At 42.2% G+C, this 23,018-nt stretch overlaps 1 protein-coding gene and 1 long non-coding RNA gene across 3 annotated transcripts in view; one reads left to right on the top strand and one right to left on the bottom strand.

Moving 5' to 3' along the window:
* Positions 1–4,353: 4,353 nt before the first annotated feature.
* The window catches only part of LOC118378362 (tetraspanin-8-like), a 61,973-nt gene continuing 43,308 nt past the window's right edge, over positions 4,354–23,018 (top strand). For both annotated transcript variants that reach the window (XM_052514577.1, XM_052514576.1), the window contains exons 1-2: positions 4,354–4,890; positions 22,853–22,915. In XM_052514577.1, the coding sequence (XP_052370537.1) occupies positions 4,834–4,890; positions 22,853–22,915 (120 nt within the window). In that variant the 5' untranslated portion in view covers positions 4,354–4,833. The remainder of the gene's footprint in view (positions 4,891–22,852; positions 22,916–23,018) is intronic.
* LOC127927859 (uncharacterized) lies at positions 17,463–17,971 on the bottom strand. The gene is made up of 3 exons (XR_008129306.1): positions 17,918–17,971; positions 17,696–17,785; positions 17,463–17,557 (listed from the first exon to the last, which is right to left on the bottom strand). It is a non-coding gene; the product is annotated as an uncharacterized LOC127927859 (long non-coding RNA).

The raw sequence follows: 23,018 nt of genomic DNA, 5'->3' as shown, positions 1-23,018 counted from the left end.
CAGGTTTCTGCACTGACTTCCAGGTTTCTGCGCTGGCTTCCAGGTTTCTGCACTGACTGACCCTGTTGTTGCTCCGTTATCTGCCTGCTATCATGTCAGATCTGAGATGGAGCTAATTCATCTCTGACTCATACAGCCCATGTCTCAGAGGACATTCCCCACAAGGGGTTAAATAGTGGAGGAGGTGGTTCCTGCCACAAGCCATTCGGTCTGTGTACGCCGCTCGCTACACTGACCACACTGCACACTGTTTAGGGAGTGGCCCAATGCCCAAAACGCAAACACACACACACACACACACACACACACACACACACACACACACACACACACACACACACACACACACACACACACACACACACACACACACACACACACACACACACACACACACACACACACACACATTTTAGGGAGAGTTTGCATCACATTCTGCTTTCGATCCTTCTGACCCCTGTTGCTCCTCTCTGCCTACCAACAGGCCTCAGCTGAGAGTTGAGATGGACCTATCATCATCTAATCTAATGAGGGTTTACATCTAATCACATTCATAGGCAGCTGGCCTGGGAAACATCAGAAACCAGCAACAGTTTCCTCCCTGAGCCATGAAGTCTCTACTGGGTTATTGGATCTGTGTCAGGGCTCATAGTAACACAGCCATTAGGGATGCATCTGCCTGGTGCTTCCTCTCTAACACCATGTTCATTAAACTCTAATGGGTCGTGGAGGACACTGGAGTCCTCTCTCTCTTTCTCTCTTTCTCTCTCTCTTTCTCTCTTTCTCTCTTTCTCTCTCTCTCTCTCTCTCTCTCTCTCTCTCTCTCTCTCTCTCTCTCTCTCTCTCTCTCTCTCTCTCTCTCTCTCTCTCTCTCTCTCTCTCTCTCTCTCTCTCTCTCTCTCTCTCTCTCTCTCTCTCTCTCTCTCTCTCTCTCTCTCTCTTTCTCTCTCTCCTTTTCTCTGCTCTCTCTCTCTCTCTCTCTCTGCTCTCTCTCTCTCTCTCTCTCTTTCTCTCTCTACTTTTCACTGCTCTCTCTCTCTCTGTATATGAGACAATGGCTGGGTCTCTGTATATGGGGACAGACAGAGACAATGACTAGGTCTCTGTATATGGGGACAGACAATGAGACAATGGCTGGAGTCTCTGTATATGGGGACAGACAGAGACAATGGCTAGGTCTCTGTATATGGGGACAGACAGAGACAATGGCTGGGTCTCTGTATATGGGGACAGACAGAGACAATGGCTGTATATGGGGACAGGTCTCTGTATATGGGGACAGACAGAGACAATGGCTGGGTCTCTGTATATGGGGACAGACAGAGACAATGGCTGGGTCTCTGTATATGGGGACAGACAGAGACAATGACTAGGTCTCTGTATATGGGGACAGACAGAGACAATGCCTGGGTCTCTGTATATGGGGACAGACAGAGACAATGGCTGGGTCTCTGTATATGGGGACAGACAGAGACAATGGCTGGGTCTCTGTATATGGGGACAGACAGAGACAATGGCTGGGTCTCTGTATATGGGGACAGACAGAGACAATGGCTGGGTCTCTGTATATGGGGACAGACAGAGACAATGACTGGGTCTCTGTATATGGGGACAGACAGAGACAATGGCTGGGTCTCTGTATATGGGGACAGACAGAGACAATGGCTGGGTCTCTGTATATGGGGACAGACAGAGACAATGACTGGGTCTCTGTATATGGGGACAGACAGAGACAATGGCTGGGTCTCTGTATATGGGGACAGACAGAGACAATGGCTGGGTCTCTGTATATGGGGACAGACAGAGACAATGACTAGGTCTCTGTATATGGGGACAGACAGAGACAATGACTAGGTCTCTGTATATGGGGACAGACAGAGACAATGGCTGGGTCTCTGTATATGGGGACAGACAGAGACAATGACTAGGTCTCTGTATATGGGGACAGACAGAGACAATGGCTGGGTCTCTGTATATGGGGACAGACAGAGACAATGGCTGGGTCTCTGTATATGGGGACAGACAGAGACAATGGCTGGGTCTCTGTATATGGGGACAGACAGAGACAATGGCTGGGTCTCTGTATATGGGGACAGACAGAGACAATGGCTGGGTCTCTGTATATGGGGACAGACAGAGACAATGACTGGGTCTCTGTATATGGGGACAGACAGAGACAATGGCTGGGTCTCTGTATATATGGGGACAGACAGAGACAATGGCTGGGTCTCTGTATATGGGGACAGACAGAGACAATGACTGGGTCTCTGTATATGGGGACAGACGGAGACAATGGCTTGGTCTCTGTATATATGGGGACAGACAGAGACAATGGCTGGGTCTCTGTATATGGGGACAGACAGAGACAATGGCTGGGTCTCTGTATATGGGGACAGACAGAGACAATGTCTAGGTCTCTGTATATGGGGACAGACAGAGACAATGACTGTCTCAGCTTGTTGCTTTGTCAAACAAAGATTTACAAGTTATACACAGCAAGGCTTTAACATGTATAATGGTTGTTATTTCCTGTGGAAATGTAGTTCATTGGCAGTAGGTACAGCTTGTTAGCCTTGATAATGTAGTTCATCAGCAGTAGGTACAGCTTGTTAGCCTTGATAATGTAGTTCATTGGCAGTAGGTACAGCTTGTTAGCCTTGATAATGTAGTTCATCAGCAGTAGGTACAGCTTGTGAGCCTTGATAATGTAGTTCATTAGCAGTAGGTACAGCTTGTGAGCCTTGATAATGTAGTTCATTAGCAGTAGGTACAGCTTGTGAGCCTTGATAATGTAGTTAATCGGCAGTAGGTACAGCTTGTGAGCCTTGATAATGTAGTTCATTAGCAGTAGGTACAGCTTGTGAGCCTTGGTAATGTAGTTAATCGGCAGTAGGTACAGATTGTGAGCCTTGATAATGTAGTTAATTGGCAGTAGGTACAGCTTGTGAGCCTTGATAATGTAGTTCATCAGCAGTAGGTACAGCTTGTGAGCCTTGATAATGTAGTTCATTAGCAGTAGGTACAGCTTGTGAGCCTTGATAATGTAGTTAATTGGCAGTAGGTACAGCTTGTGAACCTTGATAATGTAGTTCATTAGCAGTAGGTACAGCTTGTGAGCCTTGATAATGTAGTTAATTGGCAGTAGGTACAGCTTGTGAACCTTGATAATGTAGTTCATTAGCAGTAGGTACAGCTTGTGAGCCTTGATAATGTAGTTCATCAGCAGTAGGTACAGCTTGTGAGCCTTGATAATGTAGTTCATTAGCAGTAGGTACAGCTTGTGAGCCTTGATAATGTAGTTCATCAGCAGTAGGTACAGCTTGTGAGCCTTGATAATGTAGTTCATTAGCAGTAGGTACAGCTTGTGAGCCTTGATAATGTAGTTCATTGGCAGTAGGTACAGCTTGTGAGCCTTGATAATGTAGTTAATCGGCAGTAGGTACAGCTTGTGAGCCTTGATAATGTAGTTAATCAGCAGTAGGTACAGCTTGTGAGCCTTGATAATGTAGTTCATCAGCAGTAGGTACAGCTTGTGAGCCTTGATAATGTAGTTAATTGGCAGTAGGTACAGCTTGTGAGCCTTGATAATATAGTTCATTAGCAGTAGGTACAGCTTGTGAGCCTTGATAATGTAGTTCATTGGCAGTAGGTACAGCTTGTGAGCCTTGATAATGTAGTTCATTGGCAGTAGGTACAGCTTGTGAGCCTTGATAATGTAGTTCATTAGCAGTAGGTACAGCTTGTTAGCCTTGATAATGTAGTCCATTGGCAGTAGGTACAGCTTGTGAGCCTTGGTAATGTAGTTTATTGGCAGTAGGTGTAATTAGTTCATTGGACTCAGATGATAATTGTTACTGGCTGATTACACTGATGAAGGAGCCAGCAGAGGACTTTGAGAGATTGGCTGAATTCCAAACCGACGACTATTGCCTACTCCATTGCCACTCCTGGAGATCTGAAATGATTGGAAAGGTGTAAGCAAAATGGTGAAAACTCCACCCAGCCTATCATAAGGCAAGGTGAAGCAATTAACATATTATTGCCTTCACCTATTTGATAATTTAAAATATCCAAGCAGGGCCTAGGTCATGGGTCAAACTTATTCCACGAAGGGCTGTGTTTTTTCACTCCTCCCTTGTACTTGATTGATGAATTAAGGACACTAATTAGTAAGGAACTATCCTCACCTGGTTGTCTAGGTCTTAATTGAAAGGAAAAAACAAAAATCAGCAGACAGGAGGACCTCCATGCTATGAGTTGAACACCCCTGGCCTAGGTGCTAGAGGTTGATTTGGAATTCGTCCCATTGCCAAATCAAGCCCTTAATACCAGGACTTTCCAATCAATCTAATGAAGGAAAATATAACATTGTTCTTCAGAAAGGCAGGTGATGAGGACCATACAGAAAGCATATTCAGGGCATCATGCAAACTCTTTACCCAGGATATAGCTGGTGTCGTTGTAGTTTTGGTGATCAGTCTGCCACTGTTGTGCTCTGAGTAAATTGTGCCTCTCAAGCGAGAGTCAGAACTAGTTTAACTATTTAACTACAAACAGAGGAGGGTGTTTGCTCTGGGGTTTCACTATCAAGAAGACTGAGGGTCAGGTTTTCAGAGGAGGGTGTTTGCTGTGGGGTCTTTATGTAGGAGAATGTTGGTGACTGGACTGAGTAGTCAGTAACCACACCCACAGCTTTTAAATACGGGCTTGTGAAACAACCCTCTCTGTCACACACACCTGCAACACCAGGGTCGGTCTGGAACAGAGGAATAGAGATTAACTTAACATTGGTCTGTCACATCACGTCTTTCCTGTCTGTTGGAAGGTTAGAAGATGGCTGTGAATAAGTGTATCAAGTACTTGGTCTTCCTCTTCAATCTACTGTTCTGGGTGAGTCCTATTAACCTACTTTAACTATAGTGTTCTCCATTGGTTTGTTTGTGTGTGTGTGTGTGTAGTATAGTGTTCTCCATTGGTTTGTGTGTGTGTGTAGTATAGTGTTCTCCATTGGTTTGTGTGTGTGTGTGTGTAGTATAGTGTTCTCCATTGGTGTGTGTGTGTAGTATAGTGTTCTCCATTGGTTTGTGTGTGTAGTATAGTGTTCTCCATTGGTTTGTGTGTGTGTGTAGTAGTGTTCTCCATTGGTGTGTGTGTGTGAGTATAGTGTTCTCCATTGGTGTGTGTGTGTAGTATTTAGTACAGCTTGGAATAAGTGTTCTCCATTGGTGTGTGTGTGTAGTATAGTGTTCTCCATTGGTTTGTGTTGTGTGTAGTATAGTGTTCTCCATTGGTTTGTTTGTGTGTGTGTAGTATAGTGTTCTCCATTGGTTTGTGTGTGTGTGTGTGAGTATAGTGTTCTCCATTGGTTTGTGTGTGTGTGTAGTATAGTGTTCTCCATTGGTTTGTGTGTGTGGTACAGTAGTATAGTGGTTTGTGTGTGTGTGTGTTAGTATAGTGTTCTCCATTGGTTTGTGTGTATAGTGTTCTCCAGGTTGGTGTTGTAATGTAGTATAGTGTTCTCCATTGGTTTGTGTGTGTGTGTAGTATAGTGTTCTCCATTGGTTTGTGTGTGTGTGTAGTATAGTGTTCTCCATTGGTTTGTGTGTGTGTGTGAAGTATAGTGTTCTCCATTGGTTTGTTTGTGTGTGTGTAGTATAGTGTTCTCCATTGGTTTGTGTGTGTGTGTAGTATAGTGTTCTCCATTGGTTTGTGTGTGTGTGTAGTATAGTGTTCTCCATTGGTTTGTGTGTGTAGTATAGTGTTCTCCATTGGTTTGTGTGTGTGGTGTAGTATAGTGTTCTCCATTGGTTTGTGTGTGTGTAGTATAGTGTTCTCCATTGGTTTGTGTGTGTGTAGTATAGTGTTCTCCATTGGTTTGTGTGTGTGTAGTTCATTTAATTATAGTGTTCTCCATTGGTTTGTGTGTGTGTTGATAGTATAGTGTTCTCCATTGGTTTGTGTGTGTGTGTGTAGTATAGTGTTCTCCATTGGTTTGTGTGTGTAGTATAGTGTTCTCCATTGGTTTGTGTGTGTGTGTGAGTATAGTGTTCTCCATTGGTTTGTGTGTGTGTATAATAGTGTTCTCCATTGGTTTGTGTGTGTTTATAGTGTTCTCCATTGGTTTGTGTGTGTATAGTGTTCTCCATTTGTTTGTTTGTGTGTGTGTGTAGTATAGTGTTCTCCATTGGTTTGTTCTCCATTGGTGTTGTGTTGTGTGTGTGTAGTATAGTGTTCTCCATTGGTTTGTGTGTGTCTGTAGTATCCATTTTCCATTGGTTTGTGTGGAAGTTATAGTGTTCTCCATTGGTTTTGTGTGTGTAGTATAGTGTTCTCCATGGTTTGTGTGTGTGTAGTATAGTGTTCTCCATTGGTTTGTTTGTGTGTGTGTAGTATAGTGTTCTCCATTGGTTTGTTTGTTTGTGTGTTGTGTACTAGTGTTCTCCGTTTGTTTGTTTGTGTTTGTATTGTGTGTGTCAGAACTAGTATAGTGTTCTCCATTTTTGTGTGTGTGTTTCACTATGGTATTGGTTTGTGTGTGTGTGCTGTGTTCTCCATTGGTTTGTGTGTGTGTGTAGTAGTGTTCTCCATTTTTGTGTGTGTGTGTAGTATAGTGTTCTCCATTGGTTTGTGTGTGTGTAGTATAGTGTTCTCCATTGGTTTGTGTGTGTGTCAGTATAGTGTTCTCCGTTTGTTTGTTTGTGTGTGTGTGTAGTATAGTGTTCTCCGTTTGTTTGTTTGTGTGTGTGTGGTATGGTGTTCTCCATTGGTGTGTGTGTGTGTGTGTAGTATAGTGTTCTCCATTGGTTTGATGTAGGTTTTTAATTGTGTGTGTAGTATAGTGTTTGTTTGTTTAGTGATCAACTAGTAGCCTAGTACACATAGTAATCCATTTTAAACTCTGTTTACATGTCTGCTATGGAAATGAGATGACGTTCACATTTCTATGGAAACAATGTGTGAACATCACATGACTAACATTCATGAAGCCTTAGACAAACACTGACCACCCCCTCCTTCATATGGCTTCTGTTCCATAGACAAACATTGACCACCCCCTCCTTCATATGGCTTCTGTTCCATAGAGCCACACTGGCTTTTTCCATCTTTTCTAAAGACATTATCAAATCAATGATAATTCCATTTTGCCACTTTCTCAGCCCGACCAGAGGGAGGTTATAGCCAGGTCGTAGCAGGATAATGTATAGATGCACTTCTCAGATCTAAACCCTTCAAATAATTATAACAATCACTTTGTCATTGGTCTCTGTCCAGAGTTTTTACAAGTAGTTGTTTTAGAAGACGTGACATGGTGATTTAATCTGTGTGTAGAAAGAAACCTTACAGCCAAGTCCCTTTTCTCTGTATGTTTTGTCAACTTCTACTTAAACTAGTCTCCCAACCATAGCCTGGACGGGCAACGTAGGACATACAATATTCTACTACTGTTGATGTGGAAAATATCACTAAGTGTAGTGCTTCCTGTTTATATGTCCTTAGCCTGTTGCCAGGACTAGTCCTGAGTTTTTTTGCGTATGTTTACCCAACCTTAAACAAACCAGAAACCAGCCCCCGCCCCCACCCAGGTATTTAGTGGAGCTCTTAAAGATTGGGTAGAAATGGAGCCTAACCAATATGTCACAACACTCCATCTAGGTGATCCGATGGAAGGCTGGAGCTAATCGGATGAATAAATAAAATATACAATTATGTCACTTTTTATAGAGCTGTTATCATTTGTTATACTATTCTTTCTCTGGAATGTCCTGTACATATCTATGTTCAGAAGCCTCGGGGTTGTGTCTTGATGGGGTAGTGGAAAGTGTATTAAACTCATGTGTTGTTAGTAGCTTAACACTGTAGTGGGTACAGCACTGTAATGTAGCACGACAGGTTGGAGAGGTTCATCACTAATGTAATGTAGTATAACAGGTTGGAGAGTTGCAGCACTGTAGAGACTCGCAGGTTACAGCACTATGTACAGTTGAAGTCTGGAAGTTAACAGCACTTAGAGTGGAGTCATTAAAACTCTCTTTTCAACCACTCCACAAAGACAGATTATTTAATTTATAATTCACTATCGCAATTCCAGTGGGTCAGAAGTTTACATACGCTAAATTGAATGTGCCTTTAAACAGCTTGGAAAATTTCAAAAAATTGTCCTGGCTTCTGATAGGCTAATTGACATAATTTGAGTCCATTGGAGGTGTACCTGTGGATGTATTTCAAGGCCTACCTTCAGATTCAGTGCCTCTTTGCTTGACATCATGGGAAAATCAAAAGAAATCAGCCAAGACTTCAGAAAATAAATTGTAGACCTCCACAAGTCTGGTTCATCCTTCTTGGGAGCAATTTCCAAACGCCTGAAGGTACTGCGTTCATCTGTACAAACAATAGTACACAAGTATAAACACCATGGGATCACGCAGCCGTCATACCGCCCAGGAAGGAGATGCGTTCTGTCTCCTAGAGATGAATGTACTTTGGTTTGAAAAGTGCAAATCAATCCCAGAACAACAGCAAAGGACCTTGTGAAGATGCTGGAGGAAGCAGATACAAAAGTATCTCTATCCACAGTAAAACGAGTCCTATATCGACAACCTGAAAGGCAGTTTAGCAGGGAATAAGCCACTGCTCCAAAACCGCCATAAAGCCAGACTACGGATTGCAACTGCACATGGGGACACAGAAAGTACTTTTTGGAGAAATGTCCTCTGATCTGATGAAACAAAAATAGAACTGTTTGGCCATAATGACCATCGTTATGTTTGGAGGAAAAAGGTGGAGGCTTGCGTGTCGAAGAACACCATCCCAACCGTGAAGCACGGGGGTGGTAGCATCATGTTGTGGGGATGCTTTGCTGCAGGAGGGACTGGTGCACTTCACAAAATAGATGTCATTATGAGGAAGGACAATTATGTGGATATATTGAAGCAACATCTCAAGACATCAGTCAGGAAGTTAAAGCTTGGTCGCAAATGGGTCTTCCAAATGGACAATGACCCCAAGCATACTTCCAAATGGACAATGACCCCAAGCATACTTCCAAATGGACAATGACCCCAAGCATACTTCCAAATGGACAATGACCCCAAGCATACTTCCAAATGGACAATGACCCCAAGCATACTTCCAAAGTTGTGGCAAAATGACTTAAGGACAACAGTCAAGGTACTAGAGTGGCCATCACAAAGCCCTGACCTCGATCCTACAGATCATTTGTGGGCAGAACTGAAAAAGCGTGTGCGAGCAAGAAGGCCTACAAACCTAACTGTTACACCAGCTCTGTCAGGAGGAATGGGCCAAAATTCACCCAACTTATTGTGGAAGGCTACCCGACACATTTAACCCAAGTTAAACAATTTAATGGCAATCCACTCAATTAGTATTTGGTAGCATGTAAACTTCTGACCAACTGGGAATGTGATGAAATAAATAAAAGCTGAAATAAATCTTTCTCATTATTCTGATATTTCACATTCTTAAAATAACGTGGTGATCCTCTAAACAATGAATTTTTACTAGGATTAAATGTAAGGAACTGTGAAACTGTGTTTAAATGTATTTGGCTAAGAACTTCCGACTTCAACTGTGTTTGCATTAGGCCTGAGGACATGTTTCAGTACAGTCCCATATTAATCTGGGTTTGCATTAGGCCTGAGGACATGTTTCAGTTCAGTCCATATTAATCTGGGTTTGCATTAGGCCTGAGGACATGTTTCAGTACCATATTAATCTGGGTTTGCATTAGGCCTGAGGACATGTTTCAGTACAGTACCATATTAATCTGGGTTTGCATTAGGCCTGAGGACATGTTTCAGTACAGTACCATATTAATCTGGGTTTGCATTAGGCCTGAGGACATGTTTCAGACATGTTTCAGTACCATATTAATCTGGGTTTGCATTAGGCCTGAGTTTCAGTTCCCATATTAATCTGGGTTTGCATTAGGCCTGAGGACATGTTTCAGTACCATATTAATCTGGGTTTGCATTAGGCCTGAGGACATGTTTCAGTCCCATATTAATCTGGGTTTGCATTAGGCCTGAGGACATGTTTCAGTACCATATTAATCTGGGTTTGCATTAGGCCTGAGGACATGTTTCAGTACAGTACCATATTAATCTGGGTTTGCATTAGGCCTGAGGACATGTTTCAGTACAGTACCATATTAATCTGGGTTTGCATTAGGCCTGAGGACATGTTTCAGTACCATATTAATCTGGGTTTGCATTAGGCCTGAGGACATGTTTCAGTCCCATATTAATCTGGGTTTGCATTAGGCCTGAGGACATGTTTCAGTCCCATATTAATCTGGGTTTGCATTAGGCCTGAGGACATGTTTCAGTACAGTACCATATTAATCTGGGTTTGCATTAGGCCTGAGGACATGTTTCAGTACCATATTAATCTGGGTTTGCATTAGGCCTGAGGACATGTTTCAGTACCATATTAATCTGGGTTTGCATTAGGCCTGAGGACATGTTTCAGTACAGTACCATATTAATCTGGGTTTGCATTAGGCCTGAGGACATGTTTCAGTACCATATTAATCTGGGTTTGCATTAGGCCTGAGGACATGTTTCAGTACCATATTAATCTGGGTTTGCATTAGGCCTGAGGACATGTTTCAGTACCCATATTAATCTGGGTTTGCATTAGGCCTGAGGACATGTTTCAGTCCAGTACCATATTAATCTGGGTTTGCATTAGGCCTGAGGACATGTTTCAGTCCCATATTAATCTGGGTTTGCATTAGGCCTGAGGACATGTTTCAGTCCAGTACCATATTAATCTGGGTTTGCATTAGGCCTGAGGACATGTTTCAGTCCATATTAATCTGGGTTTGCATTAGGCCTGAGGACATGTTTCAGTACCCAGGGTTTGCACCATATTAATCTGGGTTTGCATTAGGCCTGAGGACATGTTTCAGTACCATATTAATCTGTTTGCACCATATTAAATCTGGGTTTGCATTAGGCCTGAGGACATGTTTCAGTCCAGTACCATATTAATCTGGGTTTGCATTAGGCCTGAGGACATGTTTCAGTACAGTACCATATTAATCTGGGTTTGCATTAGGCCTGAGGACATGTTTCAGTACCATATTAATCTGGGTTTGCATTAGGCCTGAGGACATGTTTCAGTACCATATTAATCTGGGTTTGCATTAGGCCTGAGGACATGTTTCAGTACCATATTAATCTGGGTTTGCATTAGGCCTGAGGACATGTTTCAGTACCATATTAATCTGGGTTTGCATTAGGCCTGAGGACATGTTTCAGTTCAGTACCATATTAATCTGGGTTTGCATTAGGCCTGAGGACATGTTTCAGTACAGTACCATATTAATCTGGGTTTGCATTAGGCCTGAGGACATGTTTCAGTACAGTCCCATATTAATCTGGGTTTGCATTAGGCCTGAGGACATGTTTCAGTCAGTCCCATATTAATCTGGGTTTGCATTAGGCCTGAGGACATGTTTCAGTACAGTACCATATTAATCTGGGTTTGCATTAGGCCTGAGGACATGTTTCAGTACAGTACCATATTAATCTGGGTTTGCATTAGGCCTGAGGACATGTTTCAGTCCCATATTAATCTGGGTTTGCATTAGGCCTGAGGACATGTTTCAGTACAGTACCATATTAATCTGGGTTTGCATTAGGCCTGAGGACATGTTTCAGTACCATATTAATCTGGGTTTGCATTAGGCCTGAGGACATGTTTCAGTACCATATTAATCTGGGTTTGCCTGAGGACATGTTTCAGTACAGTACCATATTAATCTGGGTTTGCATTAGGCCTGAGGACATGTTTCAGTCCCATATTAATCTGGGTTTGCATTAGGCCTGAGGACATGTTTCAGTACAGTACCATATTAATCTGGGTTTGCATTAGGCCTGAGGACATGTTTCAGTACAGTACCATATTAATCTGGGTTTGCATTAGGCCTGAGGACATGTTTCAGTACAGTACCATATTAATCTGGGTTTGCATTAGGCCTGAGGACATGTTTCAGTCCCATATTAATCTGGGTTTGCATTAGGCCTGAGGACATGTTTCAGTACCATATTAATCTGGGTTTGCATTAGGCCTGAGGACATGTTTCAGTACAGTACCATATTAATCTGGGTTTGCATTAGGCCTGAGGACATGTTTCAGTACAGTCCCATATTAATCTGGGTTTGCATTAGGCCTGAGGACATGTTTCAGTACAGTCCCATATTAATCTGGGTTTGCATTAGGCCTGAGGACATTAGGGTTTCAGTCCATATTAATCTGTCCCTGATATACCATATTAATCTGGGTTTGCATTAGGCCTGAGGACATGTTTCAGTCCAGTACCATATTAATCTGGGTTTGCATTAGGCCTGAGGACATGTTTCAGTACAGTACCATATTAATCTGGGTTTGCATTAGGCCTGAGGACATGTTTCAGTCCAGTACCATATTAATCTGGGTTTGCATTAGGCCTGAGGACATGTTTCAGTACCATATTAATCTGTTGCACCATATTAATCTGGGTTTGCATTAGGCCTGAGGACATGTTTCAGTACCATATTAATCTGGGTTTGCATTAGGCCTGAGGACATGTTTCAGTACAGTACCATATTAATCTGGGTGGGTTTGGCCTGAGGACATGTTTCAGGACCATGTTTGCAGTACATGTTTCACCATATTAATCTGGGTTTGCATTAGGCCTGAGGACATGTTTCAGTACAGTACCATATTAATCTGGGTTTGCATTAGGCCTGAGGACATGTTTCAGTACAGTCCCATATTAATCTGGGTTTGCATTAGGCCTGAGGACATGTTTCAGTACAGTACCATATTAATCTGGGTTTGCATTAGGCCTGAGGACATGTTTCAGTCCAGTACCATATTAATCTGGGTTTGCATTAGGCCTGAGGACATGTTTCAGTTCAGTACCATATTAATCTGGGTTTGCATTAGGCCTGAGGACATGTTTCAGTTCAGTCTGTCGTGGAAATTGTCTATTTACCAAATCATGAGAGCAAACCACAACACAAGTCAGAGTTAGTTATCAAAGTCCATCTTTAATTAAATGAGCTCCATCACAACCCTGTGACTCTCAGATCAATTCAGTGTCTCTAAAGGAATTCTCTGAGAGCCCCCTCTACATTGCAACTGAGATCCTTTAATAGCAAAGATCCACCCCCCCTAGACGACATGACAAACCACAGGTCTTAGGAATTTACACAAAGAAAATACTTTACTTCAGAGAGGAGTATCCCCTAGCCAGACAGAGTTGGCTATAAATTATCGTTCAGTTTGGTCTCCTAAACAAATCTCTTATTTCGTCCTTGGTACAAAATGGTACCAAGACATTACCCCCACCCTACGATAAATCAAATTGTCATTTAGATACAACCTCACGGAGAGGAGAGTGACTGGCACACAGACACAGTGGAGCAAAAGATATGTTTACACATGACACCTTGACCTCTCCCCTCTCTGCGGCCCATGCAACTTAGTCTTGACATAGAACAGATAATTAATGGCCACCACTATAGTACAACAAAATACATTCTTATGAGAAATACCTTATAAGCATATCATGAAAATAAAACATCTTATCTATGTTACCAACCAATTCTGATTATTCCCCAACAAGTCCCACATTAATCTTTGTTTACCCCTGGTCTCATTAACTTATGAAACTGCTGGTAGGGGAGGACTGGGCTATGACTAACCTCTGGCCCTTAGTTGTTGGATAGAAGACAATCACTTAGTCACTGTTCTACAATGTGCCAGTACTGCCCTAACTGGTTCTCACTCTGGGGTGACTGGGAAGGAGAACTCATTCTTTCGGGTGACTGGGAAGGGGAAGAACTAATTCTACCTCCATTGATTCTGGAGGATGTTGTCTTTGCGACAATGGCATAACAAACCTTCTCAGTTCCCACAGTTAAAGCAGGGTCGTATTCATTAGTGCACTCCATAGCTAAAAATAAATACAAATGAATGTTTCTCAATGGACAAGCCTCTACCCCTCCCTGATTTGGTCAGTTTTCTTCCATTTGGTGTGTAATGAATACAATCCAGATATCTGGCTAAATGTCACCAGGCACAGTGTTTAGTGTGGTTTGATCTCCTTCAGCTTCTATATGACTGTTGTAGGAGATGGTGGCAGAATGTTATTGCAGAAGTGTCTTCTAAAATGGAACACTTGTGCCGTTCTAGAATGGAAAGCTTTGTTGCTCAGTGTTCCATGGTTGAGCATACCATTTCATGTACAGGGGGCAAAAAGTATTTAGTCAGCCACCAATTATGCAAGTTCTCCCATTTTAAAAACGAGAGGCCTGTAATTTTCATCATAGGTACACTTAAACTATGACAGACAAAATGAGAAGAAAAGAAATCCAGAAAATCACATTGTAGGATTTTTTAATTAATTTATTTGCAAATTATGGTGGAAAATAAGCAAGATTTCTGGCTCTCACAGATCTGTAACTTCTTCTTTCAGAGGCTCCTCTGCCCTCCACTCGTTACCTGTATTAATAGCACCTGTTTGAACTTGTTATCAGTATAAAAGACACCTGTCCACAACCTCAAACAGTCACACTCCAAACTACACTATGGCCAAGACCAAAGAGCTGTCAAAGGACACCAGAAACAAAATTTGTAGACCTGCACCAGGCTGGGAAGACTGAATCTGCAATAAGTAAGCAGCTTGGTTTGAAGAAATCAACTGTGGGAGCAATTATTAGGAAATGGAAGACATACAAGACCACTGATAATCTCCCTCGATCTGGGGCTCCACGCAAGATCTCACACCGTGGGGTCAAATGATCACAAGAACGGTGAGCAAAAATCCCAGAACCACACGGGGGGACCTAGTGAATGACCTGCAGAGAGCTGGGACCGAAGTAACAACCTACCATCAGTAACACACTACGCCGCCAGGGACTAAAATCCTGCAGTGCCAGACGTGTCCCCCTGCTTAAGCCAGTACATGTCCAGGCCGTCTGAAGTTTGCTAGAGAGCATTTGGATGATCCAGAAGAAGATTGGGAGAATGTCATATGGTCAGATGAAACCAAAATATAACTTTTTGGTAAAAACTCAACTCGTCGTGTTTGGAGGACAAAGAATGCTGAGTTGCATCCAAAGAACACCATACCTACTGTGAAGCACGGGGGTGGAAACATCATGCTTTGGGGCTGTTTTTCTACAAAGGGACCAGAACGACTGATCTGTGTAAAGGAAAGAATGAATGGGTGAGATGTATCGTGAGATTTTGAGTGAAAACCTTCCATCAGCAAGGGCATTGAAGATGAAACGCGGCTGGGTCTTTCAGCATGACAATGATCCCAAACACACCGCCCGGGCAACGAAGGAGTGGCTTCGTAAGAAGCATTTCAAGGTCCTGGAGTGGCCTAGCCAGTCTCCAGATCTCAACCCCATAGAAAATCTTTGGAGGTAGTTGAAAGTTCGGGTTGCCCAGCAACTGCCCCAAAACATCACTGCTCTAGAGGAGATCTGCATGGAGGAATGGGCCAAAATACCAGCAACAGTGTGAACCTTGTGAAGACTTACAGAAAACGTTTGACCTCCGTCATTGCCAACAAAGGGTATATAACAAAGTATTGAGAAACTTTTGTTATTGAGCAAATACTTATTTTCCACAATTTGCAAATAAATTCATTAAAAAAAATAAGATTTTCTACATTTTTTTTTTCTCATTTTGTCTGTCATAGGTGAAGTGTACCTATGATGAAAATTACAGGCCTCTCTCGTCTTAAGTGGGAGAACTTGCACAATTGTTGGCTGACTAAATACTTTTTGCCCGACTGTATCTAGACATAACTGTACTCTATGGTTTAGACTTGTGATATTTTCAGGCAGACAATGTTGCCTCACTGCAATAACTGAATGCTTGGCTCGCCAGGTACGTTTTTGTGTTGAGTTGGTTTACAAACAAAGGGTATTCAGTCTGAGGTATAAGGTGTCACCTGACCTTTGTGGACAGGTGCAATTACTATTAGGTGTCCCAAATGGAATCCTAGTACTCCCTATAGTGCACTACTGTTGACCAGAGGGGAATACTACAAAACAGGATCAATGAGTTAGCCTGCTAACTTTGAGAAACATTTATTTTCTGGTTTACTTAACGTTAAAGCTAAACCTAGATGTGTGGATGAGGCCCTTAGACAGTCTCTAATCAGATTCCATTTGGGATGATATTCAGGCCAGTTAGCTGGTTTAACTCCTTGATCTTGATTGGAAGCATACTCCTCTGGGCCAATGGGTAATCAGAAACCATTTGGGATGATGTCAGGGCCAGTGAATGACCAGACAATAGCAAGGATCTGCTCACAACCTGTTCTTTGTCAAAGACTCGTTGCTTTCTGCCTGTCCAGTCTTGGCAAGGGAAAAAAAACAAAAGCTTTGCGAGGTTGTTTTTTGTCTTGAGTTGCTTAGCAACAATCTGATAGGAAAAGCATAAGGGTGAACTGATACCTGCCCTGCCTTCTGTTATTTGTAATGTGGTTTATTTACACGTCCCAGAAATCTCCTTTATCACAGGGATGTAACTGTTCATTGCATTTCCACAAGTTGTCTTACCACTCCACATATTTGACCAGGTGACTGTACCTCCTGTAGGTTATAGTGTAATATATTAACCAGAGATGACTGGACCTCCTGTAGGTTATAGTGTAATATATTAACCAGAGATGACTGGACCTACTGTAGGTTATAGTGTAATATATTAACCAGAGATGACTGGACCTCCTGTAGGTTATAGTGTAATATATTAACCAGAGATGACTGGACCTCCTGTAGGTTATAGTGTAATATATTAACCAGAGATGACTGGACCTACTGTAGGTTATAGTGTAATATATTAACCAGAGATGACTGGACCTCCTTATAGTAGGTTATAGTGTAATATATTAACCAGAGATGACTGGGTTATAGTGTAATATATTAACTAGAGATGACTGGACATACTGTAGGTTATAGTGTAATATATTAACCAGAGATGACTGGACCTACTGTAGGTTATAGTGTAATATATTAACCAGAGATGACTGGACCTACTGTAGGTTATAGTGTAATATATTAACCAGAGATGACTGGACATACTGTAGGTTATAGTGTAATATATTAACCAGAGATGACTGGACATACTGTAGGTTATAGTGTAATATATTAACCAGAGATGACTGGACATACTGTAGGTTATAGTGTAATATATTAACCAGAGATGACTGGACCTACTGTAGGTTATAGTGTAATATATTAACCAGAGATGACTGGACCTACTGTAGGTTATAGTGTAATATATTAACCAGAGATGACTGGACATACTGTAGGTTATAGTGTAATATATTAACCAGAGATGACTGGACATACTGTAGGTTATAGTGTAATATATTAACCAGAGATGACTGGACCTACTGTAGGTTATAGTGTAATATATTAACCAGAGATGACTGGACCTACTGTAGGTTATAGTGTAATATATTAACCAGAGATGACTGGACCTACTGTAGGTTATAGTGTAATATATTAACCAGAGATGACTGGACCTCCTGTAGGTTATGAGTGTAATATATATTAACCAGAGATGACTGGACCTCCTGTAGGTTATAGTGTAATATATTAACCAGAGATGACTGGACCTCCTGTAGGTTATAGTGTAATATATTAACCAGAGATGACTGGACCTACTGTAGGTTATAGTGTAATATATTAACCAGAGATGACTGGACCTACTGTAGGTTATAGTGTAATATATTAACCAGAGATGACTGGACCTCCTGTAGGTTATAGTGTAATATATTAACCAGAGATGACTGGACCTACTGTAGGTTAATAGTGATATTAACCAGAGATGACTGGACATACTGTAGGTTATAGTGTAATATATTAACCAGAGATGACTGGACCTACTGTAGGTTATAGTGTAATATATTAACCAGAGATGACTGGACCTACTGTAGGTTATAGTGTAATATATTAACCAGAGATGACTGGACCTCCTGTAGGTTATAGTGTAATATATTAACCAGAGATGACTGGACCTCCTGTAGGTTATAGTGTAATATATTAACCAGAGATGACTGGACCTACTGTAGGTTATAGTGTAATATATTAACCAGAGATGACTGGACCTCCTGTAGGTTATAGTGTAATATATTAACCAGAGATGACTGGACCTACTGTAGGTTATAGTGTAATATATTAACCAGAGATGACTGGACCTCCTGTAGGTTATAGTGTAATATATTAACCAGAGATTTTTTATTTATTTTTTATTTTTTATTTCACCTGGTAGTTGAGAACAAGTTCTCATTTGCAACTGCGACCTGGCCAAGATAAAGCATAGCAGTGTGAACAGACAACACAGAGTTACACATGGAGTAAACAATTTAGCAAGATGACTGGAAAAAAATGGGCAGTCTATATACAATGTGTGCAAAAGGCTGAGGAGGTAGGCGAATAATACAATATTGCAGATTAACACTGGTGATAAATGATCAGATGGGCATGTACAGAGATATTGACTGCAGAAAAGTAAATAAATAAAAACAGTATAAAAACAGTATAATGAGGTAGGTGAAAAGGGTGAGCTATTTACCAATGACTATGTACAGCTGCAGCGATCGGTTAGCTGCTCGGATAGCTGATGTTTGAAGTTGGTGAGGAGATAAAAGTCTCCAACTTCAGCGATTTTTGTTGTTCCAGTCACAGGCAGCAGAGTACTGGAACGAAAGGTTGAGGTGTTGGCTTTAATGATCAGTGAGATACACCTGCTGGAGCGCGTGCTACGGATGGGTGTTGCCATCGTGACCAGTGAACTGAGATAAGGCGGAGCTTTACCTAGCATGGACTGTAGATGACCTGGAGCCAGTTATCTGGCGTATGTAGTGAGGGCCAGCCGACTAGAGCATACAAGTCGCAGTTGGGTGGTATAAGGTGCTTTAGTGACAAAACGGATGGCACTGTGATAGACTGCATCCAGTTTGCTGAGTAGAGTGTTGGAAGCCATTTATTAATCCAGAGATGACTAAGATAGTCAGTTTTACTAGGTTATAGTGAAGGAGGCTTTGTTATTAACCTGATTTGATTTTTGATTGGAGATGTTTGATGTGAGTCTGGAAGGAGTTTGCAGTCTAGCCAGACACCTAGGTACTTATAGATGTCCACATATTCAAGGTTGGAACCATCCAGGGTGGTGATGCTAGTCGGGCATGCGGGTGCAGGCAGCGATCGGTTGAAAAGCATGCATTTGGTTTTACTCGCAACTGTTTAGGAGCAGTTGGAGGCCACGGAAGGAGTGCTGTATGGCATTGAAGCTCGTTTGGAGGTTGGATACTGTAGAATGGTATCGTCTGTGTAAGGTATCAGGGAATAACAGCAGAGCAACATCATTGATATATGACTGGACATACCCTGTGGCACCCCCATAGAGACTGCCAGAGGACCGGACAGCATGCCCTCCGTTTGACACACTGAACTCTGTCTGCAAAGTAATTGGTGACCAGGCAAGGCAGTCATCCGAAAAACCGAGGATGTTGAGTCTGCCGATAAGAATTTGGTGATTGACATAGGTCGATGAAGACGGCTGCACAGTACTGTCTTTTATCGATGGCGGTTATGATATCAAGTACCTTGAGTGTGGCTGAGGTGCACCCGTGACCGGCTCGGAAACCAGATTGCACATATGGGATGAGATGGTCAGTGACCTGTTTGTTGACTTGGCTTTCAAAGACCTTAGATAGGCAGGGCAGGATGGATATAGGTCTATAGCAGTTTGGGTCCAGGTGTCTCCCCCTTTGAAGAGGGGGATGACTGTAGGTTTGGGGATCTCAGACGTGAGAGGTTGAACAGGCTGGTAATAGGGGTTGCGACAATGGCGGCAATAGTTTCAGAAATAGATCCAGATTATCAAGCCTGCTGATTTGTAATGGGTCAAGGTTTTGCAGCTCTTTCAGAACATCTGTATCTGTTTGGGTAAAGAGAACCTGGAGACTGGAACATAGCTGTGGCCGAGGTTGTTTTTTTGCCTTGCGGAAGGCATAACCAGCCGTTGAGAAGTGCTTATTGAAGTTTTCGATAATCATGGATTTATCGGTGGAGACCGTGTTTCCTAGCCTCAGTGCAGTGGGCTGGGAGGAGGTGCTCTTGTTCTCCATGGACTTCACAGTGTCCCAGAACTTTTGGAGTTGGATGATGCAAACTTCTGCCTGAAGAAGCTGGCCTTAGCTTTCCTGACTGACTGCGTACTGGTTCCTGACTTCCTGAACAGTTGCATATACGTGGGCTAATATCCGCCACAGGATAACCAGAGATGACTGTACATCTTGGTTCTGCTGTAGGTTGGTAGTTACTTTTAATAATGACCAGGCATTAACCAGAGATGACTTCCAGGATACACGGGCCACTGTAGGTTATGTTGTAATAGTGTTACTGCAGAGATGACTGGACATACTGTAGGTACAGGCGATGAGGCAGTATCCTGAGATGTGGTTATACAGTGGAGGTATATTTGGAGGGCCAGTTGGTCAGGATGACGTCTATGAGGGTGCCCTTGTTTACAGAGTTAGGGTTGTACCTGGTGGGTTCCTTGATGATTTGACCAGAGATTGAGGGACCTACTGTAGGTTATAGTGTAATATCCCAGTTTAGGTAACCTAGATGAGGGCGATCAATTCACAAATGGTGAGGGCTGGACATACTGTAGGTTATAGGCGTAATATGATTAACTTGTTTCTGGAGAGATGACTGGACAAACTGTTTGGGTATGGACCTGTAATATATTAACTTTGCAGAGATGACTGGACTCCGCCCCCTGTAGGTTCTATCTTGAGGAAGATGTTATATATAAATCTTAATTTTGGTGGCCTTCCAGAGGATTCAGACACGGAAGGACATCACAGAGTGTGCTAAAGGTTAAAACAAACTTAGGGAGGAGGCTTCTGATGTTGAATATAAAACCAAGACTTTTCGACCAGAGATGACTGGACAGGGCCTGGGTTTACCTAATATATTAACAGAGATGAGGAGTAGTATAGTGCGGCTAAAGGCTATAAAACTTAACCAGAGATGACTGGACATACTGTAGGTTATAGTGTAATATATTAACCAGAGATGACTGGACCTACTGAGGTTATAGGTTATATTCTGAGATGCTGGTTGTAATGGGTGAGGTCATGTGACAATATTAACAGGGGTAGAGAGTGGATCTAGGGGCTCCATTGTGAACTAAAACAATGATAACTTGAACAACAGTATACAAGGCATATTGACATTTGGGATGACTGACATACAGCGGGCATACAGTAATATATTTGACCAGAAAGCTAGCTAAAAACAGTAGGCGAGGCTATTAGCACAACAAACAGCAGGTAAAATGACGTTGACTAGGCAACTGGGCCGACAGATAAACAAACAAGCAGAATGGGGTACCGTGATTAATGGACAGTCCAGCGTGCGTCAGCTATGTAGCCAATAAATAGTGTCCAGGGATGACGGTGGATGGGCAGGTTAAGCTGGGCTATGTTAACCAGGTTTTTTTTTTTTATTTTTAGGTTTATTTATTTTTAAACTAACAATGACTAAATAGCTCAGTGTGCGTCTATTCTTGAGATGACTAAAAGTAAATGAGGTTAAAAGTGATAGCTGAATTCCTGTGGGTGAGGCAGGTTTCCGGAGGTTAGGTATAAACAAATAAAAATCAAAGATAAATGGGTTCAGTGTTTGGGATGAGGTGAGTCAGATGGTTATGTGCAATAATTAACAGTCTAGGCCTGCTTGGGCATGCCACTAGCAGTAGTCACTAGAGGCTAACCTTTGGGGGACTGTGGGGTGAGTCTGTTTATTCCTCTTCTTGTGGGAAACAGACTCATTGCATTTAGCTACAGTCTGGTGAGCTGGAGACACAGCGTTTCAATCAGAGATGGATCTTTAAAAAAAGCCTGTTGAGAATAAATGTACCAGTCGTGATGGATCTCCGTGAAGGGTCCAGGCCAATTGGCAAAAGAGGTATCGTTGGGCCTCTTCGGCTACGTCGGGAGATGGGCTTAGCTCAAGGCTAATGTAGCTTGTTTTGGGCCAGAGACGTTGGCCAGGAGTAGCCACTTTGCAGCTAGCTAGTTGCGATGATCCAAAGGTTCAGAGCTAAGGAATCAGATCTTAAAAAGAAAATAAATTAAACTGGGTTGATGTCGCGCTGGTAATTCTAGTTCATAGTCCAGACCGCAGAAAGTCTAACTGATAAGCTAGTAGCTATTGCTGGCTATAATCTTCTAATGGTGGCATTCATCAATGTAAAGTATAGAAAACCCCATGTCTACATGTCCACAGGCCCATACAGTGAGTATGGAATGCTTTCAAACAAATCATTCATTGATGGCGACTGGAGTTGTGTTGACTGGCAAAAAAAAATTAGTTAAATTAAATATTCAATGTATGTAACCTGTCACTATCAGTTCTGACACCACGGGAGAATCTCTATTTCATTTCCTGGATTCCTCGCATCCTCTCCCCTCTGGATTTAAGAGGAGAGGATCTGAGGAATCAAGTTAATGCAATTGAGATTCTCCCATGTGGTCTAGAGTCCACTGTTAACCCAGGAAAGATATCCTCATGTGGGGACTGGATGATGCTGTATCTCCTCCATTGTGATGGTGGTTCAACTGTAGTTCCTCAGAGTTGCCACTAGATGTAGCTAGTTCGTTGTGATTCTTTCTTTTAAATGAATCCACATTGAAGTTGAGTTGACAACAACAAGACCTGTTCCTTCAATCCCAGGGACATTGAAACGCACAACTTTCTAAAGTTGATTCTAGATAAAAATGTCATCTCATTTTGTTTTCCAGATCAGTGGCTGCATTATTCTTGGTGTCTCCATCTACCTCAAAGTGAGCAAGAATGGAAACGTGGTAAGAAAATATCCAGTGTGACACTAAATTAATGCCAACACCATCAAAAGCCCTCTTTACACAGTAAAAATAACACCTTGAAACAAATGCATCCAGTAATATA

This window comes from Oncorhynchus keta, unplaced genomic scaffold (genome assembly GCF_023373465.1).
Source record: "Oncorhynchus keta strain PuntledgeMale-10-30-2019 unplaced genomic scaffold, Oket_V2 Un_scaffold_180_pilon_pilon, whole genome shotgun sequence".
NCBI lineage: Eukaryota > Metazoa > Chordata > Actinopteri > Salmoniformes > Salmonidae > Oncorhynchus > Oncorhynchus keta.
The sequence above is the reverse complement of the archived record's forward strand: the minus strand, read 5'-3'. Positions and strand labels throughout refer to the sequence as shown.